The following is a 26,072-nucleotide window of genomic DNA, read 5'->3' as shown; positions in this document are numbered from 1 at the left end:
TACTATACAATGACTTAGTTGTAAATATTTTAAAAGCATCTATTTCTTTTTCATCAGTTATTTAATTATAATTTCATTTTTCTTTCAAAAATAACAAACTTGCTGCTAATTGGTACTTATGATGTATTCAGTATTCGTAGGCACACCTTTAAAAGTATCTGCACTGCAGTGTTTACCTTCGCTGATTCCAAATACTCTTGGTATGCCATTGAGGCAACTGTTTCTGCATAAGTGTTTAATAGTTTTTGCTTAATCTCATTTTTACATTACAAGTCGTAATTCTTTAAACTAGTAATTCGCCTGTTTGGGAATTTATTTGTAGTATTAAAAATCGAATGCCATTTGAATTTCTTTCTTAGGTTCTTCATTTCCACTTCAAAACTGTATCACCTCAAAGGTAGGTGTCAGTTCTTCAATTTTTTTTTGAACAGTATTTTGAATGAACAGATAGCAATAAATTCTTTCAGCATCGGGGTATTATACCTAGAATTATGTTTCCACTAAATATCTTGAGCAGTTGCAGTTTTCCCGATCTTTTAATAATCAGTCTTCTACATACACCAGTCCAGTACATAAACATTCAGAAATCATTAAAGAAAAACAAAAATTACTTTTTTGAAACATAGAACTTGTGAAACTGGAGTAAAGGACATCGAAGAAGGTAAACAAAGAGAAGATGCTGTGAAAATGGTAGTGTCTTCGGTCACGCTGGACCGTCATGTCTTACTATTAGTGCAGACTTTTCTTTCCTTTAACATGTTAATTTTTTTTCTTTCCCTGTATGTAATAATTTTTCTTCTTCATTTTCATTTTTTCTTCTTTAAATAGAGGAGACAGGATCATGTACAGTGTAAAAAAAAAAATGGGTATATTTATATTAATAGTTTCATAAGATTTTTTTTTTGTTTAACACAAACTAATAAGTAATTTTTTTAACCCTAACCCTATTCCTTAACTTCCTTTGCTCCAAAACACAACTGTCTATGTAAAATGGAGAACAGCACCAATTGGACGACCAAAAAAGCCACAGCCTTGCGAAAAGGACAGTGAATGTTTGGAGAGTGAAGCTTGCTACAACGGGATGTGCGAAGATCTATGCGGATTGGCGAATCTCTGTGCGCCGACAGCTAAATGCCATGTAGTGAAACACAGACCTGTCTGTACATGTCCCCCTGGACATCAGGGCAATCCTGCTGTTAAGTGCTTTCTCCCAAAAACATGTAAGATTAATTATTAACAAACATTAATTCCTCTTAAAAAATGTTTCTCCTCCTCCAAAGTTAATCTTCCCCCTTTTTTTATATATATATATATATATATATAATAGTTAATTGTATGAATTTAATTAAACAAGTTAACTAATCAAGACAAACTAAAATAGTTTTATAAATAATTCTAGTGTTAATTAATTATTAAAAATAATAACCCGCTTTAGAATAACTGAAAAAAATTATTTTTTTTAAAACAATCAGCTAATCACTGTACATTAAAAGTACCACAAGAACATCTAGAAGAAACTCCAGCTGGACGACAGATTATTAATCCGCTAAAACAAAATGCGAACCATCCAGGAGAAATGAAGTTACAGATGTGAAACTTTCACAGTTAATTTAAATTATAAGTATAAAATGATTCCAATTGGGGAATTTATGACATCATTTAAACCAGAGGTTTTAGTATATATATCTTATTTCTTTGTCTTCAATTTTATGGGAAAGCTTTGTGATTACATTGAAGTTCCTCCACGCAAAGTTAGCCCAGGAGATGAAAGATATATCATTGATTCAACTGATGGAGTTATATTGTCTTAAGTCTTACATTGTCTTAATACATTAATGATCCGTTTTTATATCTGTGATGATACGATGGATGATTGACGGTGCCAAGGTACCGGTTTTAAAGCACAATTTAGAACTCAAGGTCATAGTAAAAGTAAAGTTGCATCAGGTGATTTCTATCTTTATCTAGAGGCAAATTAGCAGAATCCTCCTCCCCCTCTCAACATACAATTTTGAGGAGTTTCAAGCATGAAATGAGAGATATCAAATTATGTTTGAACAGCTGTATTAGACGGCGTAAAAACTTTTTCGCAGAACGTCATTTTTACCCAATTAAAACCATTTATTATTTAAGTTACTGTAAGTTGTGAAGAAAGTTTCAATCTTGTTACTTGTTACTCCTCATGTTTAAGGCAGTTTATTTATTTTTTAACCCATCAATTTGAATCTTTAAAAAGAAAAAAATCACACATTTATCATTAATTTTCTTCTTTTTTTTTGTTTTCTGTTGAAAATTTTATAGTGACATGCCTAAAGAACGAAGATTGTGGAATAACAGAAGCTTGTATAGGTCATACATGTCAACATCCCTGCGATGTGCACAACCCATGTGCACAGAATGCAGTTTGCATTAACACTAATCACGGTTGTGATTGTGTCTGTTCAGAGGGTTATTATGGAAATGGTTATGTTGGATGTATCCCAGGTAATTTTTACCATTTTTTTTTTCGTGTACATTTTCTTATTCATAGTTTTAAGGGAAATAGTGTACTCGTAATTCTGTGAAATTTTTAATTTTGGGAGCTTTCATCGGAAGTAGTTTGTAGTAAGCGGTTTGTTCATATGTTTTATCTAAGTTCAAACATAGTTCCCCCCCACATTTTTTGCGGTTTTTTTACCATAAAAACAGGAAAACTCTTATTAGAAATATTTCTTTCTAGGAAAGTTCCTTTAAATGCACTTTTATGGGAAAGAATTTTCTTAGGCCTTCCTATAAAGTGCCACTTCAGTAAATAGTGTATGGACTTATAACCTACTTTGCGTTAATAAGGATTAAATAAGTAACAAAAATTGAAAATTAAAAAAAATTGCCTAATTGGAAGGACCATCCTACTAAATAGATTTCTTGTAATTTTTATATAATTTTATCTAATGTGAATATGTATAATAGTAAAGTAACCTTCTTTTTAGTACCAATTGAAGGTTATAGAAATTTTGATTACGTAATCTGCTGTAGGAAAAAGTCGTGTCTTTTCAAATAATTTTGGCCAAAGTAAATCTCTGCACAACAGTAAAGAATGTAAAATATAAAGATCTCTTCATTCGCCTTAACTTTTGCTCCACTTTATTAACAATAAGAATGGGAATAGTTCAAAAATATCGTGAAATTATTGATTTTGAAATCTTAAGTTCCAAACATAACCTTTAATTTTCATAACAGGTCTTGCTCACAAGTCAGTTTGCCAGTATAATGAAGATTGCCCTAAGGACAAATTATGCGATCGATTAAATCGAGTTTGTATTAATCCTTGTTCAGAGGATTCATGCGGTGAAAATGCTCAATGTATTCCAGTGAACCATGGCACGGATTGCAGATGTTTACCTGGTTTCACTGGCAACGCTTATCTAGTATGTGCTCCTGGTAAGTAAAACAGAAAAAAAGAGGTCTTGAGATTTCCATATTCTAGTTTTTTATATTTCAAAAAGAGAAATTGATCATTTTCATTGTAGTCGCAGGATGTCGTAGTGATCTGGAATGTTCCTCAAATGAAGCCTGTATACGGGGAAGTTGTGGAAATCCTTGTAATTGTGGTCCGAATGCTATCTGCGATGTCATCAACCATAAACCTATTTGCAAATGTTTACCTGGTTATGGTGGAAATGCAAAATTAGGATGTACAGGTATTTCTTCTTTTTATACGTAATCATGTTAATTCTAACTCATAAGATTCTATTTCTGACAAGGCTATTTTAAATTATTGGTTTATGTTGATCTATTTAGGACCGTTGAATCCTTGCGATCCAAATCCATGTGGTGTAAATGCGCATTGTGAAGTAGATGCTGGCGGACCAATTTGCTTTTGTCCGAAAGGAATGACTGGAAATCCGTTTAAAAATTGCAGTAAGTATGGACAGTGCTATCAGTGAAAATAATGTTGACAGTTGTGTTTTGAAAGTTGGCCCAACAATATTTATTTTAAATATTAATAATCTATACAAATATATTTGAATATATTCTTAGGATACCCATTAAAGACATTGTAAATAACATATAATTTCTATTTCCAGTACCTGAAGGAAACGAATGTACACCAAATCCATGTGGACCAAATTCTGGCTGCCGTGTGGTCCATGGTTCACCAGTGTGTTTCTGCTTACCAGAATATGAGGGTAATCCTCCCAGACAACCTTGTGCACTGCCCAGACATCCATGTAATCCATCACCATGTGGTCCAAACACTCAGTGTTCAGTTTTGGATAATGGATTTGCTAAATGTACTTGTCTGCCTGGCTACATTGAAAGTCCAAATACAATTAGAGGATGTGTGGAAAGGACTAATCCATGCTATCCTAATCCTTGCGGGCATGGCGCACTATGTGATAGAGATCGGAATCCACCATGTTATTGTCCAGATCCTTTGGTTGGAAATCCATACCGTACTTGTGCAGGTAAGAGAATCCTTTTTATTTTAGTGCAAATTATTCAAATTAATGTACTGGAGGAAATAGATTTTATATCTATGGAAATTATGTTCTAGAACCAATGAAATCTCTTTGCCAACCCGGTCCTTGCGGATTGAATGCAGATTGTTACATATCTGGCAACACAGAACAATGTTACTGTCAAGCTGGCACCACCGGAGATCCATATACTATTTGTAATCAACCGCCACGTACTGCCTGTTGGCCCAACCCATGTGGACCTTTAGCAGTATGTACCGTAACACCTAACGGCCATCCTATGTGTCTATGCCCGGATGGTATTGCCGGCGATCCAACTACTGGTTGCGGAGGTCCGCAGTGTGTGACTGATGATGATTGTCCGAATACACAAGCCTGTGTTGGACATCGTTGTATAGATCCATGTCCAGGTTCTTGTGGTTTTGGAGCCAATTGTAGAGTGGAAAAGCATCATCCAGTTTGTACTTGTAATCACGGCTTAATTGGAAATCCATTGTGCAGATGCTATTTGATACTTGGTAAGATTAAGTTTTTTTTTTTTTAATTTTGAAGATTTCTGAAATTCTCACATCTGAAATTTCTTTTTTGTTTTTAGGCCTGGAAGGAGCCAGTAGAAACCCTTGTGAACCATCGCCATGTGGTCGTTTCACAGAATGTCGCGTGGCAAATGGACGGCCAGTATGCTCATGCCTTTCACATTATCTGGGAGATCCGAAAACTGGCTGCCGACCAGAGTGCGTCCTTAATTCCGATTGTCCATCAGATTCAGCTTGTGTTAACCAGCGTTGTATCCAGCCTTGTTCTTCGGCAAATGTTTGCGGTTTAGGGGCCATCTGTACATGCTCAGATCATACTCCATTTTGTAGTTGCCCGCCTGGATATCTTGGCGATCCCTATATACAGTGTATACCTGCGCGTAAGTATTTTAGTGTAAAGTAAAAAATGTTTACTCATCTTTTGTTTGTATAATTAATCTTTGTTATTAACTAGATTTTTATAAACGTACATTTTTGTCAATACAGCTATTACTGTGGGCCCCAACACCACACTTCCTTGTGCGCCATCACCGTGCGGACCAGAAGCAATGTGCTCAGTTTACGGACAAGTGGCTATGTGCAATCCATGTGGCAGGCCAGAATCAGCTTGGGACCCTAGATGTCGGCCAGAGTGTCTTGCTGATTCGGACTGTCCATTCGACCGGGCATGTCTCAACTATAGATGCATCAGTCCTTGCCCTGGTTCTTGTGGAGTGAACGCTCAGTGTACATGCGTGCATCATAAACCTGTTTGCAGTTGTCCGCCGAATCATCTTGGAAATCCGTTTGAACATTGCGCACCACGCCCGCCAGGTATGGATAATTTTAGGTTTACTCCTCTCGATAGCCTTTTTTTTTCTAGATGATAGGTCTCTTTAAATAGTAAAATATAATAATGTATTTTGGTTTTTAGATTCAGCTGACCGAGTTAATACTTGCGATCATGTACGTTGTGGCTCTAATGCTAGATGTCATTTTGAAAATGGAGTCAACGTTTGCCGATGTCTACCAAACTTCTATGGAGATCCTTACATTGGCTGTCATCCTGAATGTGTCATTAATTCTGATTGTGGCTACAGTAGAGCGTGCATCAATTACAAATGTGTGGATCCTTGTTCCGGCGCATGTGGCGTCAACGCTCTTTGTACTTGCGTCAATCACATACCGGTCTGTCATTGTCCTGATCAAACAACTGGTGATCCTTTTGTCACTTGTTATCCAGTTAATCCTGGTAAGTGATGATTGATTTTTAGTGGTTTACCTGATTTTTAAAACTGAGTACTTGTTCCTTAACCTTGGTATTTATTTATTTTTTTAATAATAGCATTACCACCGAGTCTCGGACATCCTGGAAACCCTTGTGATCCTTCGCCTTGTGGTCCCAACAGCCGTTGCATTGTCTCACCACATGGTTTTGCTGCATGTTCTTGCCTGCCAGGCTATCGGGGAATGCCTCCGGTCTGTCAGCCAGAATGTCTTGTTAGTTCTGAATGTCTTCCTGACAAGGCGTGCATTAATCAGAAATGTTCTGATCCTTGTCCTGGATTGTGCGGCATTGGCGCAAGATGCTTAGTAATGAACCACAATCCTGTGTGCAGTTGTCCTCCTGGACAAGGAGGAGATCCGTTCATCAGGTGTCATCCTACAGGTAATATAATTTTTCATTTTTTACTTATGTTATTATCTCTTAATAGATAGATAGATAAACAAAATATTTAAGTGTCACGGTTGAATACGATACTAAATTAGTAACAAAATGTCTTAGAGGTAGAAGTATTTTTTGGTGAAAATCACTTGATCAGACTTGAAAATTTCCTATTTTTTCGTCTTTTAGTTTTCCGTAATTTCCTTTGAAATTACTTCAGTTTATTTCTTAATTTTTTCAACTAACTAGACACACTAAATTTATTAAATTTGGAGAGCTCTTGTCTTGTATTAAACGAGTGTTTTTACGAGTAACTTTTTTGTAAATCTCTCTGATACTTAAAAACACGCTGCTTTTGGTTCACGTTCATTAGTTGAACATTGATTTTAAGAGGCATTTTGTTTATTAGGGCCACAAAAATATTTTGCATTTATACTGGACCCATTTTGAAACATTTAATAACTGAGAGGTTAATCAAATAAGCAATTTGTATGTTTGGTATTTTTTTCCCCCAGGAATAGAAGAACCCAAAATTCCAGGCAGAAATCCATGCGTACCAACCCCATGTGGACCAAATTCAATATGTACAATAAGAGAAGGAAGACCTGTATGCTCTTGCAGTGCTAACTATATCGGCTCACCACCATATTGTCGTCCAGAATGTCTAATGAGTCAAGAATGTCCACACCATCAAGCGTGCATACAAGAAAAGTGCAAAGATCCTTGTTCTCACAATTGTGGCTCAAATGCCCAATGTCATGTGGTCAATCATACGCCATTCTGTAGCTGTTTACCTGGATATCAAGGGGATGCTTTTGTTCGATGTTATCAAATACCAGCAAGTAAGAGATCTGTTCCGTTTTTCATTTTTGGAAATGAATAAGTAACTAGTCAAATAATTTTTTGAATACGTTTTAACAAATCTTATTTGTTTTTTAATACTAGCTGTCGTACCAGAAAGACCTAAAGATCCATGTGATTTGTGGCCTTGCGCTGAGAATGCCCAATGTTCTAACGTCAACGGTGTAGCAAGATGTACCTGTATACCGCCGTATGTTGGTGATCCGTATAGCAGTGGCTGCCGACCAGAATGTCTAATAAATGCAGATTGTGCTCCAACGTTGGCATGCCTATCAAGCCATTGTAGGGATCCTTGTCCTGGAGTTTGCGGTAACAATGCACAATGCAGTGTAGTCAATCATATAGCAATTTGTACATGCTTCGATGGTTATATTGGCGATCCGTTCCAATCATGCCGACCTAAACCAGTGGAACGTGAGTATAATTATGTTACTTTGTTTTTACCCTTGCTGCAAAATTGAATCCTTTGAAAAACAACACCACACACATTATTGACAAAAATGTTATTGTAGATTTTGTTTTGTTGTAAATGCGAACAACGTAGTAATAAGACAAAATAGCAGAGGATCCGACTAGAAATTTGGGTGTAAATCCTCTAAATGGAAACAATTTCATTGAATATTTACAAGTATGTTTTTCGGGTCGTTTTGGAGAAGCTTAGGCATATAATTACCTCTCACCCTGGTATTAGCCATCCATTTTTTGTTGCTTATATTCTTCTTCAAAAACTAAGCTGTAGTTAGGTTTATCTCTAGACTACTTTAATCATATCAGGGATCTTAAATTGGGTGGAGAAATTTTAGGTTTTTTTACCGATAGAAAATTGCTGGTATATTCATTATTTTTGGCAGATATCAGTTTTGAGGTCTCCTAAATCCGTAAAAGAGATTTTTAGAATTTTTTTTGTCTTTTTGTGAGTTCATTAAACAACGAAGTAAGGCAATCAGCTCAAACTTAGTATTTCGATTTAGTACCATTTGGGAACCCCATCAGTTACTTGAGTGCGATTAAAATCTCTCAGCTGGAAGGATCAATTACTGAACGGTCTTGTCAGTATTTTGAGATTTTCTCGCAAATTGTTAAAAAAAAATCTCAGAACAGATTAAAGGCAGTTCTGTGAAAGAGCAAAAGATCTCATGTAAAATGCTGTTTACATTCTTCTCTCTGTGGCAATGAAAACAAAAAATAAACTATAAAATTTTAAACTTTGTCGATTTTTATCGATTAAATGAAATTTGCAAAGAGAAAAAAATTCTTCAGAAAACATGTTTACTGCAATCCAATTTAATTTCATTTATTATCTTTTCAGCCGTTAAACCAATCAACCCGTGTGATCCAAACCCTTGCGGCGCAAACAGCGTTTGCCGTGTACAGTCTGGAACGGCTGCTTGTTCTTGCATTGAAGGCTACATTGGCGTACCACCCGCTTGTCGACCAGAGTGTATTGCTAGTTCAGAATGTAACCAGAATAAGGCCTGCATCAATCAGAAATGTATAGACCCGTGTCCAGGAACTTGCGGCCTGCATGCAGTTTGCCATGTCATCAATCACAATCCTATTTGCAGTTGCCCACCGAAGACTGTCGGTGATCCTTTTGTACGCTGTATTCAAGAAGGTATTTGCTTGTTTTTGTAATAAGTCTTAGTTTCACGTAATAATTTTTCCCGTATCAAACCAGTAGGTTTATTATTCCAACCAGAATTTTCCTTATTTTTTAATTGCCTCATTTAAAAAAAATGCATGCAGTACTTTTTGTTTAGTTCATATGTCTTAGAGGTTATGTTGTTATTGTAGGAAATCAATGTTACTTTTGGTTACTAAAGGCCTTACAATTGATACAATTATTTTATTTATTTTCTTTAAACAAAAATAATAAATATATCTTGACTGTTTTACAGTGCCAAAAGTGCCAGTAGAAGTGGAAAACCCTTGCATGCCTTCACCTTGTGGCGGCAATTCCCAGTGCCGAGTAGTGGACCATCGGCCAGTCTGCTCCTGTCTGCCAGGCATGTTAGGTGCACCGCCAAATTGTAGACCTGAATGTCTGATACACGCAGACTGTCCAAATCGGCTGGCATGTATTGGCTCAAAATGCAAAGATCCCTGTGTTGGTTCTTGTGGATTCAATGCTCTTTGCAATGTTGTCAATCATCAGCCGGTCTGTTCGTGCCAGCAAGGTTACCACGGAGATCCATTCTCGGGATGTTCTTTAGGTAAGCTTTCCTATTCATTATGGAATACATTTTTAGGATATTTAAATGGAAATTGGAAATTTGTTTATCAATTGTTTATGTTTTTTGTGATAACGCATAAAGTATAATGCGTCACTTCCTGTTTTTTTTTAAAAAAAAAAACAGATATTCTTTTATTGTTTAAAATAATTCAGAAACAGTATTTTGACTTAAGTTTAAAAAACATTATTATTGTCGCCTAGTTTTGACTTTCTCAAGCTGAGACTTTGAAATGTTGCTTTATTTAGCGATATTCAGATATTTATTTACTTTAAGAACATAAATGCATACAGGCACTACAAAATGAACATCTTAGTTGCAAGAGATACATTTTAATGACTTCTTTTGGATTTTTATTTATATTTTTCGAAGTTTAGCATTATTTCGACTAGTTTTAAGCTTGTCTTTGTTTGCTGATAATTAAATTATCAAAGTTTAATTCATCTTCTGCAGAAAACGTTTTATTTAGTCTTGTAAAAACATGAAGAGTTCCCATTTTAAAGTAGAACTGACTTGTTAGACCTTAATCGCAACAAGACCTTCCATACCTGTAGAAAGGGGAGTACTCAAGATCCTGCTTTTCACGTGTTAAAATCATTTCATAAGGTTATTTCTGAGACATTATTTTTCCTTTCAAAGAGATAAATTCAAATAATGTTTTGTGTCTGTAAGATCTCTAAGGTAATAAATTAAACTTATAAGGGATGCACATTGTTTCTTTTCATATCTCTTTAATAAAGTCGAATTAGTGGTACTAGAGGTCGGAAGTGAGAAATGAACAAACAAGAAATTTAGCGGAAGTTATTAAAATGATATATCTCGAATAACCAAGAGCGTTCTTTGCTCCTTCTTAAAAAAATCTAAGAAAATTTTTCTATTTTGGAAAACCTCTTAACTTTTCCTGATTTTATATACAGCATCTAGAAACATCACCAAGCTACCATCCTCTTGTGGCACTAATACGAAACTCAAGCAAATTTCTGGCATGAAAAAATGCATTTGTCTAGCAAACTATACTGGAAATCCAGAGATTGGTTGTAGGCCAGAATGTGTTCTGAACACAAATTGTCCTCAATCGTTAACCTGCAGTAGAAACAACAAATGTGTCGACCCATGTATTGGTTCTTGTGCTATAAACTCCAGTTGTCATGTTATCAACCGCCGACCTGTGTGTGTTTGTATTGATGGTTACACTGGCAATCCTCAACTTTCTTGTCGTCTTATTCAGCCCAGTAAGCTTTCCTTTTTTTACTAACTGCTAACATTTCTTTAATTAATGATTTCTTGAAAGTTATTAACAAAACAAAAAACTTTTATTAACAAAAAATAATAAAACCAATTACCCAGCTAAGAGGAATGTAAGTACTCCGTGTTGGCCGAGTCCATGTGGTCCGTACAGCTCTTGCAAAGTTGGAGAAGGAATCGCTGTTTGCTCTTGCCAACCAGGATATCTAGGCACTCCGCCAATGTGTCGTCCACAATGCCTCGTCAACTCTGATTGTCCTAACAATCGTGCTTGCATCAAGGAAAAATGTGGTGATCCTTGTTTGGGAATGTGTGCAACTAACGCTAACTGCCGCGTAATCAACCACATTCCTGTTTGTAGCTGTAATCCTGGATTTACTGGAGATCCATTCTTTCGATGTCTAATGCCTGACAGTAAGCATGAGCATGATTCCTCTATATATATTTTTATACTCTTATTTTTTTCTAAATTAAGCATTTAACAATTGGTTTAACTGCATTTACCTATGATAATTCTTTCATTTATTCCTAAATTTAACAATTGAGTGATATTAATAAAAATCTAATGCGATTCAAACTACAGTCTAAGCAGTTTAATGACTTTTTTCAGCTTTAGAATTTTTATTTAAAACTAGTTGACCCCCACCCCCCATTAAATACTTTTGAGGAAAGCGTAACGTTTCATCTACTCACAGAACACTCCAAAGTTCAAACAAAACTTTTCGGTAAAAAACGGTACAATCCACAGTCCGGTAAACAGATTTTCTTCTAATTCGAAAAGTTCATGTTCAATTCTAATCATTTTAGTAACGAAAATAGAATAATTTATTAATTATTTAATCCGTAAATAAATTTGCTTCTAGTATTAAATAATAAATAGAGTTTGTAAGCGCGTAAAGCTTTCACCCAGATGCGGGAGGGGAAGATGACGTAAACGCAATTTAAAATCGATATGTGACCGGGGTTGACACTGCGACAAAGTAATAAAAATAAGATAAATGAAATACTTAGAAGAAATATAGAAAAGAGAAGGGTAAGATGACACTTACCTTGGAGGTACTGGAAATGAAGGTACTCAGTCTCAGCTAGATGGTGAAGATGATGCTGTTGAAGGGTTGGCAAAGGAAGAAAATGGAAGGAAAGTGAGTGCTTGCCTGATTGTGTACTTAAGTATGTATGGGTGTGTGTTTCCAGCACAGAATTGCGTAGTGGGAAGAAAGGGCCAATTAAGCGGAAACAGACCGGAAGTGGTCCGTAGGTACCTAGGAAGCGAGGATGGGTAGCGGTACAAGGTAAGGCGAAGCAGGTATTGAGCCCAGAAGTGCCAGAAGCGGAAGTGCGGTAACAGTACTTGAAGCGAACAGCTGGAGCGTGCAGGCAGAGTAGTGCTGTTGAGCGGTAGAATATGCAGAACGGCGGAAGCGTACTAGATGCGTTTTAAAGCAAATCCAGAAGCACCTGACAAACTTACTCGATCAGTGTCAAAGGCGTACTGGTGCACCAAGTGCACTACATGCGGATGAAGCGAAGTGCTAGCTATCAGCGGAAGTGAAATCGCAGTAGGCTGCGATGCGGAAAGAAGTACACCAAACAGGCAGACTCGAGTCTGAAGTAGTGCCAGAAGCAGCTAACGATGAAGTTTTGCGGTAGTACGAGAAGCTGTACTTGAAGCGGTATATACAGCGGACACGTATTAGATGTAAAGCAGAGCAGGGCCGGACGTCGACTAACTGACAAACGGATATGACAACTCCGTTTAGAGTGAGTAGAGGAGGGGAAGGGTTTGATAACGAGGGAACCTTAAAGAAACAAACATAAATACAAAAGTAGAAAAATTATATATTTAGCGGCGACAAGAAAGGAACGGATTATCGCTTTTAACGGATTATCGGAGATAACGCGTAGTGCGAGAAAGGGAAAAATGAGAAAGAGACAGAAGCAGAAAAAGGTGAGAGGGAAAAACCGTCAAGTCAAGAAAGGGCGGCACACGCCTTAACAGAATTAAACCCATAAATAATATACTTTCCGTAAAATTATTGTACGAGTAGAAAAGGAAATTAGACAGTTTCTAAGTTTTCTTTACTTAAAAAATTTACTTCTACAGCATCCTGTAATTATGTGGACTATTAATGTTAAAAAGAACTAATAAAATTTAAGTGAAAAGATTTTTAAAGATAATATTTACTTAAAGATGGGAAGAAGTGAAACGTAAAAATAATTTTTTGAAGAAACGTTTTTGGCCCGAACCTTTTGGATAGAAGGAAGTTAAGATGCTACTCCTGAAAAATCGTAATAACTACGTAATACTTTTATTACTCCCGAATCAGCCCCTGATAAATCCCTTATTTTTATTGATATCACTTAATAAATTTATTGCTATTAACCAATAAAACGTTCTTAAAATTCTAAAGAAATTATTCTACTCTTTTAACAGTTTCATCTTGCTGCCTTAAATTTTTAATCTGAATTGCATGACTCTATATTTCTTATTAATTTTTAACAATAGCATGTACTTTAAATAATCTTTGTAGAATGTGAAGTCGTACAAGGAAGGAATGCTTGTAATCCATCTCCATGCGGACCTAATTCTGAATGTAAAGATTTCGATAGCCAACCAGCCTGCAAATGCCTGCCAGATTATATTGGAAAACCACCAAACTGTCGTCCTGAGTGTACTAGTAATTCAGATTGTCCTGGAAACACGGCTTGCATCAGATCCAAGTGTGTGGATCCTTGTAGAGGATCGTGTGGTGCGTTCGCTTTATGTGTTACTGTGAACAGTGTGCCGATCTGCACTTGTCCGTCTGGCTATTCAGGAGATCCTTTTAGAGCGTGTGTCCTACAGTGTAAGAAAAAAAGTTAAATTTGGGTTATCTGAAGTGAATTTTTGAGATGTTGCTTACCCAAAGTTTTTTTATTGTTAGGGAATCATATCGGGAATCAAATTCTTATGAATTTCATTTTTTATATCTTCCTTTTATCGTCCACAAAGTTATTGCAGTAATTTGATCGTAATTTTTGTATCAATGATTTCCAAATAAGTGGCTTGAAGAAGTGATAGGCAATTGGCGACTAATTATGTAGGTCCAAAAAAATAGAAAGAACGAGATTAAAACTTCGTAGCCCTATTCCTGGTCCTGCAACTAATGAATTGTTAATAGTACTTGTGATCGAGCGCTTTTAGTGAAGAAGATTCTGAATCCTAATGTTAGCCGACGAATGTTGGAAGTTCTTTATAGATCTTACCAATTATGTTGGATTTTCTGCTGAGCTGTGACGATTTTTTTGCCAGGTTTCATAAAGCTATTGAGGATATATCCTGTTTCAGAAGATCAACACTAAGTCTCCCAGTTAGAATGTAAGGTTGCCTTTTCTCGGTCCAGCTTTTTATATATAACGTTACTAGTTGTCTTAGAAACCATCGAAATGCGCAGTATAAGGGGACGTCCATAAATGACGTAACGCTAAAAATCTCCTTTTTTGACCCCCTGTCCCCCCCTTTGTCACACTGAGTCACAATTTTTTCCTCCCCCCCTAAAAATTACGTCACAACTTGGTTTTCCCCCCTTATACATTTGCATTAAAAATTTTCCTAGTATTGAAGGATACGCTACTCTTACAGCTTTGTAAAAACGTTGATAAAGATTTTCTGACATTATATAATATAAATTTCCGATCTTATTGTCAACAAACGGTAGAATCAATCGTGATAATTTTAGTTCAACGAATTCACTACGGGCAGCCATAAAAACCAATGCAAAACAATAGTCTTTGAGTAGCGCTCTTGTATATACCGACATATCGATAACCCAGTCGATGAAAACGAAAATCATATGGTACACAAAACGCGCGCTATTCAAAAAAAAAAAAGGAAATGAAAAAGTGATTTAAAAAAGCGTGACATAACGCTGATTCTATCTCCCTAACCCTCTCTTGTCACAATGTGTCACAATCTTTCTACCCCTCCACCCATAGTGGCGTTACGTCATTTATGGATGCCCCCTAAGAAGACAAAAAATTTCATCAACATATTGGCGCCCATTAAACGTGGATTTCCACCATTCCAATTCGCATTAAACGCTAAATAATTTCTATTGAGAATTTTCAGGGATGAGTGCTGTAATGAATCTCATGATTGGACGTTATCAATTTCTATTATTTATCTTTAGGGATTTCTCTTACTTCGCGAAATCTGTTTACTATCCCACCGCTCCATTTTGGATTCCCAAAAAATTAAGCTTCAATATGGCTGCCTATTCTCTTCTTACATCACTTCTCTAGTCAGAAATGAACATAAAATTTTTGGATATCAAAAAATTAAGCTTCAATATGGCTGCCTATTCTCTTCTTACATCACTTCTCTAGACAGAAATGAATATTAAAATAAACGCAATTAGTTCAGGAATATTTTTCAATGCAAATTCCGCAGTAACTTTCTGGACAAACTATATTTTCTTTTGTTTACTTTCTCTTTTCCTTAGTTCAAACAGGTGTTTATGATTTTTCTACTTAGTATCATTTTTGCTTTTTTGTTTCATTATTAATGCATGTTTTTTTTTATTATTTATTATAAGATATCTTATGCATGATTTTACAGTAGTGATTGTACCAGAACTGAAGGATCCTTGTCTACCATCACCGTGTGGTAGTAACGCAGTCTGCGAAGATAGAAATGGAGCTGGTGCATGTATTTGTGCTCCAGGATATTTTGGCGATCCATATATTGGTTGTAGACCTGAATGTGTACTGAATACTGATTGTCCATGGGATAAATCCTGTCAGAATAATAAATGCAGAAATCCTTGTTCGGGAGCTTGTGGCAGTAACGCGGAATGTCGAGTAGCTCATCATTCGCCGTATTGCACTTGCATTTATGGATATACTGGAAATCCACTTGTGGCTTGCCACATCTTAGTGCATGTGCCGCCTTGTAAGCTATTTTTTTGTTATATATTTTATTTTTTCTCTCAAAACAAAAAGTTTTTCGGCTTTCATTTAAAAGGAGTGCATTAAAAAAAAAAATGACTGTTTTTCATCTGAATCCTTTTTGTAGATTAAAGACCCATCCACTTCCGTCTGGGATTATGGAGGCGTTAACTCTTAGCTCAATCTCCAAGGATGGCCAAGGGTTGTTCGGTTTTTATCAGGCTTCTGGGAAGGTAGTTGTCCAAGAATCTGTCCTGTACAAGATGTGGCTATTAAATTACGAGACTATTGCTATAAAACATTTTATTTTAAATTTATACATATTTAGTTATCACCTTCCATATACACCCCACCCCTATCCCTACAACGCTCCATGCGAATTTACCATGGTTCGAACACAGTGCTGGAAGTCTTTTTCTGTCTGAGCTCCTGCATGACGCGTGCCGCTTTTTCTTTCACAGCTTCAACGGACTGCTGAAATCGTGTTCCTTTTATTGCAGATTTGACTTTGGGGCACAGATAAAAGTCACATGGGGCCAGGTCAGGCGAATAAGGCGGATGGCCTAGAAACTGGGATGTTGTACTTGGCTAGGAAACGTCTTGTGACAGACAATGCAGTGTGAGCCGGCGTTGGTTGTCTTGATGGAGAACCCCGTGACTTGTTTTTCCACAAATCGGGTCGTTTTTTCCCTTACTCTTCCAAGGAGTTGAGCAAGCACCTCACGGTAGTAATGTTGATTAATTATAATCGATATTTTGCATCCGTTTTGGATGTGGAAGGGCGACCCGGGTGGTCATCATCTCCGACGTCTTCTCCCGGCCATCTTGGAAACGCTTGAACCACTCCAAAAACTCACGCACATGATGAACATTCATCGCCATAAACTTCTTTTAATAAAAGATAAGTTTCAGTTGCGGTTTTACCAAGTATCATGTGAAATTCCACGACAATTCGTTGCTCTACTACATGTGTAGTATTCATGTTTTCGGCAAAACGAAACTTAACACCTCTTACCCAAACGACGGTTCCGGTTAGACAGATTTCTCTAAAAAACACGTGAGACGCTGCAATCGAAAGAGAGAAGGCTTTACGCTGCTGCACAGCTGTCGCGGTCGTTAGGATTTGGCACATGCATAGTTATTCTGTAGCAGCATCAGTCTCTCGTTATTTAATAGCCACACCTCGTATTTGTCATTTTTTAAGTTTGTGGTTCTGACGTCTTGTGCTCTTTGAGTAGCTCAGAGTACCGAGCTGGTACATTTGGTATTGTTTTACTCAAGATAATATGGTTGATTGGTTCAACCTCCTCTATGCGTTTCTTAGCCCAGATGGCGCTCAGCTTTTTATCGTTAGGCTGGAAACATAGAGGAGTGGCGAGCAAAATTGGCGATGATAGCTGCTTCAGATCAAAGAGACCGACGAGCAGCGAACAAAGAGTCGCATGCACATAGAGACCGAGTTTAGTCGCGTTCTCCTTTCGACGAGACATGATGGAGGAATTATTTCTATAAAAAAATTCTTTCTTGAAAATTTGGTATTTACAGCAGCTTAGAAGCAGGAGCTGCAGTGTTCATGATATAAACAGGACCAGACAACAATTTCGGGAGCATCCTGCAAGGTTCATTCGTATTTTCAAATGTCTATTTCAACATTTAATTACATACTAGCCAGTGTTGAAGGCATGTTATTCAAGAAAAGGACCAATTTCAATTTTTAAACCCATTAATCCTGTCCCATTTCTTATCCAACACAAATCGGTTGTGATGTAGAAGATCCTCTGGTCCCACAGAGGTTTCTTTAAAAAAAAAAAAACCACCAATAAATGCAGCAATATCCATCTTAACCTTTAAAAATTGAGCGCGATGAGAGCGAAGAAATCAAACATGTCATAACGCTTTGCTCTATCTTCGCTTTGCTCCCCACTATGCGCGGTCCCATACAGTTAACTTGTGTTTGTTTTCGCCTCTTTGCTCTTCGCTATCATCGCCGCTTTGCTCGCCGCTCCACTATGTTTCTAGCCTTAGGCAGCTGACGCCACTTCTGGTGTATCCATGGCAGAATCATTATTATTCCAAGTTATTAATATTATCGTGTTTTATTATTATTTTTATTGCCATCTTTGATTATACACAAATTTTTTTACCAATTTAAGCGCTCTACGCATCCTCAGGAATGTTTTCTTCTGAGCCATCGACTTTTTTTATAACTTTTACTTACACTAGAAGAATTTTTATACTTATCCATGTCCGTGGACCGCAGATTCCCTGTTCTTGCGAGTTGGATCAACCATTAATATGACCAAGGGTGTCTACCTTTTTTTTTTTCTGGGATTCAAGTATTGTTGATGATCATTTTTGCACTAAATTTTATATAAATTTATTGTATGTAAGTTTTGAATAAATAAAATGGCCTTACGGAGAATCATAATGGGCTTTATTGAACATTATTAGAAAGTAATTCTTGAAAAACCTTTACTTTTCTTTTCTTCGAAATCGAAAAATTGTCATTTTAATTTTAGTCCACTCCTGTGTGTTTGTGTATTTTTCAATTCGGGCTTTTAGACTATTGTAAGTATTGCATGTTAATTTTATTTCTTAGTGGTGGAAGAGGAAGCGAGAAATCCTTGTATGCCCTCACCATGTGGGCCTTACAGTGAGTGCAAAGAGAACAATGGTTATGGTGCATGTAGCTGTTTGCCGGGGTACATAGGAGTACCGCCTGCTTGTAGACCAGAATGTGTAGTCAGTTCTGAGTGTGCTCTAAACAGGGCATGCGTGAACAAAAGATGCACAGACCCATGTCCAGGTACATGCGGTATCAATGCTCGATGTCAGGTTATAAATCATAATGCCATTTGCTCTTGTTTGCCCGGCCATACTGGTGATCCGTTTGTCAGATGTATTTTGGAACAGAGTAAGTATTTATTGCTTTGAGTATGCTTTTTAGTGAATTTTGGTTGCTTTTAAGTATTCAACTTTTTTTTATTATTATTATTTGCTTGCTGTTTGTCATCATGCATGTTTTTTAAATTGGCTATTGTAGAACCTACGGAAGTAAAAGTACCCAGCAGGAATCCTTGCATTCCGAACATCTGCGGCCCAAACGCATTGTGCAAAACTGTGGGCAGAACGCCAGTCTGTTCATGTTTGCCAAATTATATTGGCCGGCCGCCCAACTGTCGACCAGAGTGCACAATAAATGCAGACTGTTCTGGTAATCAAATATGTCAGAATGAACATTGTACAAATCCTTGTCCATCGTCTTGCGGAGTGCATGCACTTTGCAGTGTTTCTAATCATGCACCACTTTGTTCATGTTTATCTGGCTATAGTGGAGATCCTTTCGTTGAATGTTCGCCAATTGTTCAGTGTAAGCAGCATCTCCTTACATTATTTAAATTTTGTTGGAAAAAAAATAAAAAAGATTTAATCATCGTTTGACCAAAAAAATAAAACTTTTTAACATATTTTATCATTTGAATTGTAGCTATACAGCCAGAATTGCCAAGAGATCCATGCAATCCTTCGCCGTGTGGACCGAACGCTATATGCAAAGAGAGAAATGGTGCTGGATCATGTACATGTTTGCCTGAATATTCAGGCGATCCGTACAGTGGTTGTAGGCCTGAATGTGTGTTGAACACAGACTGCCCTCGAGATAAAGCTTGCTCGAATAATAAATGCAGAAATCCATGTCCTGGAATTTGTGGTTCAAACGCTGAATGTAGAGTAGTAAATCATGCACCATCTTGCAGTTGTCTTCCAGGATTTACGGGAAATCCACTCACTTCGTGTCATCGACCACCCCCAAGTAAGATTCCTTTAAAAGTTCAGAAAAAAAAAAATGCAGAAACTTTAAAATATTTTAAAAAATTAAACTAAATTTCTTTGTTCCTAATTGTATAGTAGAACCTCAGAGACCAAAGAATCCTTGTATTCCGTCACCTTGTGGACCCTACAGCGTGTGTCGGGTTACTGATAATCATGCAGTTTGCTCATGCCAAGCCAACTATGTAGGCTCGCCGCCTGCGTGTCGACCTGAGTGTATGATCAGTGCAGATTGTGCCCAGGACAAGGCTTGTCTTAACCAGAAATGTGCTGACCCATGTCCGGGCACATGTGGTTTAAACGCACGATGTCAAGTAGTTAATCACAATCCTATATGCAGCTGTCCGCCTGGATTCAAAGGAGATCCATTCGCCAGATGTTTGAAAGAAGAAAGTAAGCTGAGTAAATGTATTTCTTTTGAAGTATCGCAAGGTTATTCCTTTGTTCAGTGGTTCCTTAAAAAAAAACAAAAATTCGTAACTTTTAGAACGACCAGTGGCTCCAACACCTAGCGGTAATCCGTGTGTACCTTCTCCTTGCGGTCCAAACTCACAATGTCGTCCAGTTGGCAACACTCCTGCATGCTCTTGTTCACCAAACTATGTGGGCAGACCGCCGAACTGTCGTCCAGAATGTACGATCAATGCAGAATGTGCTGGTAACTTGGCATGTCAGAATGAACGCTGTAGAGACCCATGTCCAGGCTCATGTGGTCCGCAGGCAACATGTCGAGTTGTTAAGCACAATCCGCAATGCTCTTGTCTTCCTGGTTATACTGGAGATCCTTTTGCAGGATGTTCTCTTGTGCAACAAAGTAAGCATGGTCTTTCTTTTCTTTCATCTATTTTCTTAATTTCAATTTTTTATATCTTTTTAAACTTTGACTATACTTTATATCTTATTTCCGTTTTTTCAAATTTTCTTACTCTTCACTTCCTTTCTATCTATCTCTTTTCTAGTTGCACCTACTGAAGGGCCTAAAATGCCTTGTAATCCTTCGCCTTGCGGCGCTAATGCCGTTTGTAAAGAACGCAATGGAGCAGGTTCTTGTGCATGTCTACCAGAATACTTTGGCGATCCATACACAGGTTGTAGACCTGAATGTGTGGTGAATACTGACTGTGACAGAAGTAAAGCGTGCATGAACAATAAATGTAAAGATCCATGCCCGGGTACGTGTGGGCTGAACGCTGAATGTAACGTAATCAATCATGCACCTTCTTGCACATGTCTACCTGGTTTTGTTGGAGATCCTATTTCATCTTGTAGGCCGACGCCGCCTCGTAAGTTTTAATTTTTTTGTTTTCTTTGAATTACTAATTATTTAGTTGAAACCAATATTTATTTAAGAGTTAAGTTTTATTAAGTAGAGAAGGGCAGTTTACCCAAAATGAAGTCTTATTAAGACCATCGATTTCTGATAAAGATACAAAACTTAGTGGTAATACTGGGCTGAAATTATACTTGATAGACTTCATTGTTATTTAGATATATTCATCTTGTCAGCTGCATCTAGTCAAGTTCCTCAAGTTATTGACTATTTTCCTTGAATAAGACATCTCATTCAGAATACTTAGCTTAAAATATATTTGCATCTATGATATGTTGGGAGATTAATGGTGATCATTGCTTCTATAGTTTCATAAGAATACTCTTTGACTATTTATTTTATTATATTTTAGTGAAAGATATCAAATACAAAGAGTGAAAATAAAGATACATTTCTTCGATTACAATTCTCTTTTTTCATATTTTAGGTAGAAATTTAAATTCTGGTATTTTAAATAAAGTCAGAATTATTTCTAATTATGTTGAGTCTACATCTTTATTTTTAATTTGATCTCTTTTATTTATTTATTTTATTTTATTTTTGTTTGTTGTGTGTGAGTTTAAAAACTTTTATTTGTCAAAAGTTTCAACAAGGGCTCTGAAATAAAACGGATTTATTATTTTTGAGAGGTTTTGAGAGGCTTCCTATATTCTTAGTTTATGAAAAAAAATTACAAAAGTTACCAATTTAATTACAAAATACAACAAATTATATAACAAGCACACAAAATTTGAACCAAATAAGAAAATATGTTATACAACAAACATTGTCTCTAAGGCATTGTCATTTCAGTCACTTAATTGTTATCATAACAGTGCATAACCTAACCTAACCTAACGGATTTTAGGTTAATTTCGTTTACCGTTAGTTGTTTTGAATCTTCGTGAATTTGGAAGTACGAACATCCTCGCCTAAACTTTGACAAATTTAAAAAATAAAAAGATGCATCCAATAAACAAGTGTTCATAACGTTTTATTTTATATGAAAGTTTTCTATCGCACACCATTTATTTTTAATTTTTCCTGAACTTATTATTTACCTATTGAGTCTATGAAGGGAAACTTCTAAATTATTATTCTTAATTACGAAGTTGACTATTTAAGAAAATGTTGTATTTAATTAACAAAGAGCCAAAAAGTGTGGTAAAGCTTGATCCAGTGATTGATTCTTATTCTTTAATTAAATAATTTGTAAACTTTTGCAACTTAGGAGAGAATGTCACAGTAAGTAAAAAATAAATTCTGTTAAAAAGCATTATCATAATATTCACTAATAGGAATTGACATTATTTTAATACTCTAACTTTCTACAAATTAGTCCACTTAAGCTTAGCGTTTAAAAGTAAATATTTATTGAGACCGGAAGAGTCGAGCAAAGTACTTAGGAGTAAATAGCTTAAACACCTCCAACGTCAACCGTTCTGAGTCAGTTACCTTCACATACCTCAAACAAGACGTAATAGTTTCTTCCTCTGTCTTCAAAAAAAAGGGGCTGATACTATACCCTATTTGAAAAGGAGTATCTGTCATCATCGCCATCCGCAGTACAGCCTTTACTGTAAAGAGAGATCCATGCAGGACCTAACATCACTATCAGCCATGGGCGTTCTTTCTATAAATTTTAGCCGGCTTAGCAATCCTTTAAACTCTTAAATATTTTGAAGAAATTTAATGCTGAATAGTCCATCAAAAAACAAATAAACTAACCAGTCTTGTTCAGCAAACACGTCGAAACACATATTTGTCCACAATGTTACTTTAGCATTAATTTTTCGATTAAAAAAAACTATTCCGTACGTCCTTTTTTCTATCTCTTTTCCACTAACCATTTTTTAGTTTAAACAATTACTTAGGCTCAATATTTCAAAAACTTCTAACTTATAAAATGTTTGTTATCATTACGAAACCCGTATATTGTATATGTAAGTAGGGTCAGGTAACTTCAAATTTTTATGACCATAGTTAACAAACTTCATGAATACTTTAAAATAAATTACCTTTCCTAATCACAGCTGAACCAGAAAAACCTAAGAATCCATGCCAGCCATCACCGTGTGGACCCTACAGCATTTGTCGGGTAACAAACAATCATGCAGTATGCTCGTGCCAAGCCAACTATGTAGGCTCGCCGCCTGCGTGTCGACCTGAGTGTATGATCAGTGCAGATTGTGCCCAGGACAAGGCTTGTCTTAACCAGAAATGTGCTGACCCATGTCCGGGCACATGTGGTTTAAACGCTCGATGTCAAGTAGTTAACCATAATCCTATATGCAGCTGTCCGTCTGGATTCAAAGGAGATCCATTCGCCAGATGTTTGAAAGAAGAAAGTAAGCTGAGAATATGTTGTATTTCCTTTGAAGTATCGCAAGGTTGTTCCTTGTTGAGTAGTTTTTTTAAAAAAAAACAATCTCGTAACTTTTAGAACGACCAGTGGCTCCAACACCTAGCGGTAATCCATGTGTACCTTCTCCTTGCGGTCCAAACTCACAATGTCGTCCAGTTGGCAACACTCCTGCATGCTCTTGTTCACCAAACTATGTGGGCCGACCGCCGAACTGTCGTCCAGAATGTACGATCAATGCAGAATGTGCTGGTAACTTGGCATGTCAGAATGAACGCTGTAGTGACCCATGTCCAGGCTCATGTGGTCCGCAGGCAACATGTCGAGTTGTTAAGCACAATCCGCAATGCTCTTGTCTTCCTGGTTATACTGGAGATCCTTTTGCAGGATGTTCTCTTGTGCAACAAAGTAAGCATGCTCTTTCTTTTCTTTCATCTATTTTCTTAATTTCAATTTTTTATATCTTTTTAAACTTTGACTATACTTTATATCTTATTTCCGTTTTTTCAAATTTTCTTACTCTTCACTTCCTTTCTATCTATCTCTTTTCTAGTTGCACCTACTGAAGGGCCTAAAATGCCTTGTAATCCTTCGCCTTGCGGCGCTAACGCCGTTTGTAAAGAACGCAATGGAGCAGGTTCTTGTGCATGTCTACCAGAATACTTTGGCGATCCATATACAGGTTGTAGACCTGAATGTGTGGTGAATACGGACTGTGACAGAAGTAAAGCGTGCATGAACAATAAATGTAAAGATCCATGCCCGGGTACGTGTGGGCTGAACGCTGAATGTAACGTAATCAATCATGCACCTTCATGCACTTGTCTACCTGGTTTCGTTGGAGATCCTATTTCATCTTGTAGGCCGAAGCCGCCTCGTAAGTTTTGGCTTTCATAAGTTGTAAACGTCTTGTAAAATAATAATTATGTAGTAAAATAATTTTGTTTGTTCAAAGCTAGCAACAATCAACTTCCAAAGTTATTAAAATTTTTATTTAAATCGGTACAAATGAATAATTTGCTACATTTCTTCTTTTTTTCCTAATAGCTGAACCAGTGAAGCCCGGAAACCCTTGCCAACCGACTCCTTGTGGACCGTATAGTGCGTGTAGAGTGATAGATAATCATGCAGTATGCTCTTGCCAAGCTAACTATGTAGGCTCGCCGCCTGCATGTCGACCTGAGTGCATTGTCAGCGCAGATTGTGCCCAGGACAAGGCTTGTCTTAATCAGAAATGTGGTGATCCTTGTCCAGGCACTTGCGGTTTGAATGCACGTTGTCAAGTTGTTAACCATAATCCGATATGCAGTTGTCCGCCAGGATATAGTGGTGATCCTTTTGCTCGTTGTCTCAAAGAAGAAAGTAAGACATAGAATCCTGTTTGTGATTAAAGTAGAAATGTTAAATGTTTTTTTTTTTGTAAATTTTACTTTAAAACTATTTAGGATTTCCACTAAGTTTTTGTAGATTTTGCCTAAGTGAAATTTAGATTTAATAGTCCTGACAGTAATGGCTTAGTTGTCCAATTTAAAGTGAATTTTCCACTTGGTTTACTCTTTATTTCTTCGGACCTTACAAGGTGCTTACTTTGTCTTAATTTACGATATTACAAATAATGTTTGACAAACTTCAAGAAGAATCCCCAAAGTAATTGCTTAAAAACAGATCTAGCCCAGTGTTTAGTCAACTAATCAACTGAAGGGTTCAACTGTTCTTACTGCAATGCCCGCCCGTGAACTAATTGTGGATATCCTAAAACATTTTGCTTTGAAAAACTCTTTTTTCTTATAATTTTCACTTCTTGATTTATCATTTCTACTTATTATTTCTTTTCTGCTAACCTTAATTTCCTTGTACCCTTAAAATCATTATTTATTATTATTATTAGAACCAGTTACTCCTGTACCAAGCGGCAATCCATGTGTACCTTCTCCATGCGGTCCAAATTCAGAATGTAGAAGTATTGGCAACACTCCTGCATGCTCTTGTTCACCAAACTATGTGGGCCGACCGCCGAACTGTCGTCCAGAATGTACGATCAATGCAGAATGTGCTGGTAATATGGCATGTCAAAATGAACGCTGCAGAGATCCATGTCCAGGGTCTTGCGGTCCTCATGCGACTTGCCAGGTTGTTAAACATAATCCGCAATGTTCTTGTCTTGCTGGCTATACTGGGGATCCGTTTGCTGGTTGTTCTCTCGTACAACAGAGTAAGATTTTCTTGGATTTATTTTCATTTTCTTTTTTTTCTTCTTATAGAATAAATATAATTTTTCTTCAACACTTCTTCTTTTTTTCTATTACTTCTAGTTGCACCCACAGAAGGACCTCGAATGCCTTGCAATCCTTCACCTTGTGGTGCAAACGCTGTGTGTAAAGAACGTAACGGTGCAGGATCTTGTTCTTGTCTTCCTGAATATTTTGGTGATCCGTACACAGGATGTAGACCAGAATGTGTAACTAACACTGAATGTGATAAGAGTAAAGCCTGTGTCAACAACAAGTGCAAAGATCCATGTATTGGAACGTGTGGACTAAATGCAGAATGTAGAGTGATCAATCATGCACCATCTTGCACTTGTTTACCTGGTTATTCAGGAAATCCTTTATCTTCATGCTCTCTTATACAATCTTGTAAGATATTCTCTTTTTTTTTTCTAATTTACT

General features: G+C 36.8%; 2 protein-coding genes across 3 annotated transcripts in view; both read left to right on the top strand.

Annotated features, from left to right (window-relative positions):
• The window catches only part of dpy (fibrillin-like protein dumpy), a 324,918-nt gene that overhangs the window by 217,623 nt on the left and 81,223 nt on the right, over positions 1-26,072 (top strand). For both annotated transcript variants that reach the window (XM_074124745.1, XM_074124746.1), the window contains exons 49-76: positions 1,002-1,220; positions 2,302-2,484; positions 3,220-3,420; positions 3,510-3,680; positions 3,781-3,900; positions 4,068-4,448; positions 4,538-4,978; positions 5,056-5,376; positions 5,483-5,809; positions 5,910-6,227; positions 6,321-6,644; positions 7,157-7,483; positions 7,587-7,916; positions 8,812-9,117; positions 9,401-9,715; positions 15,576-15,908; positions 18,504-18,818; positions 18,948-19,274; positions 19,392-19,715; positions 19,811-20,125; positions 20,220-20,546; positions 20,692-21,015; positions 23,075-23,389; positions 23,485-23,811; positions 23,957-24,280; positions 24,451-24,765; positions 25,292-25,615; positions 25,716-26,039. In XM_074124745.1, coding sequence (XP_073980846.1) covers positions 1,002-1,220; positions 2,302-2,484; positions 3,220-3,420; positions 3,510-3,680; positions 3,781-3,900; positions 4,068-4,448; positions 4,538-4,978; positions 5,056-5,376; positions 5,483-5,809; positions 5,910-6,227; positions 6,321-6,644; positions 7,157-7,483; positions 7,587-7,916; positions 8,812-9,117; positions 9,401-9,715; positions 15,576-15,908; positions 18,504-18,818; positions 18,948-19,274; positions 19,392-19,715; positions 19,811-20,125; positions 20,220-20,546; positions 20,692-21,015; positions 23,075-23,389; positions 23,485-23,811; positions 23,957-24,280; positions 24,451-24,765; positions 25,292-25,615; positions 25,716-26,039 — 8,478 coding nt within the window. The remainder of the gene's footprint in view (positions 1-1,001; positions 1,221-2,301; positions 2,485-3,219; positions 3,421-3,509; positions 3,681-3,780; positions 3,901-4,067; positions 4,449-4,537; positions 4,979-5,055; positions 5,377-5,482; positions 5,810-5,909; positions 6,228-6,320; positions 6,645-7,156; positions 7,484-7,586; positions 7,917-8,811; positions 9,118-9,400; positions 9,716-15,575; positions 15,909-18,503; positions 18,819-18,947; positions 19,275-19,391; positions 19,716-19,810; positions 20,126-20,219; positions 20,547-20,691; positions 21,016-23,074; positions 23,390-23,484; positions 23,812-23,956; positions 24,281-24,450; positions 24,766-25,291; positions 25,616-25,715; positions 26,040-26,072) is intronic.
• Positions 10,719-15,534, top strand: LOC141452162 (uncharacterized). The gene is made up of 3 exons (XM_074124063.1): positions 10,719-10,965; positions 11,081-11,392; positions 13,510-15,534. The coding sequence occupies exons 1-3, from the start codon at positions 10,719-10,721 to the stop codon at positions 13,839-13,841; spliced, it is 891 nt and encodes a 296-aa protein (XP_073980164.1). The 3' UTR covers positions 13,842-15,534.

The sequence above is a fragment of the Rhodnius prolixus genome, unplaced genomic scaffold, assembly GCF_049639745.1.
Source record: "Rhodnius prolixus isolate KJV_2025 unplaced genomic scaffold, Rpr scaffold_3, whole genome shotgun sequence".
NCBI lineage: Eukaryota > Metazoa > Arthropoda > Insecta > Hemiptera > Reduviidae > Rhodnius > Rhodnius prolixus.
Note: the sequence above shows the minus strand (reverse complement) of the source record. Positions and strands in the feature narration are given on the sequence as shown.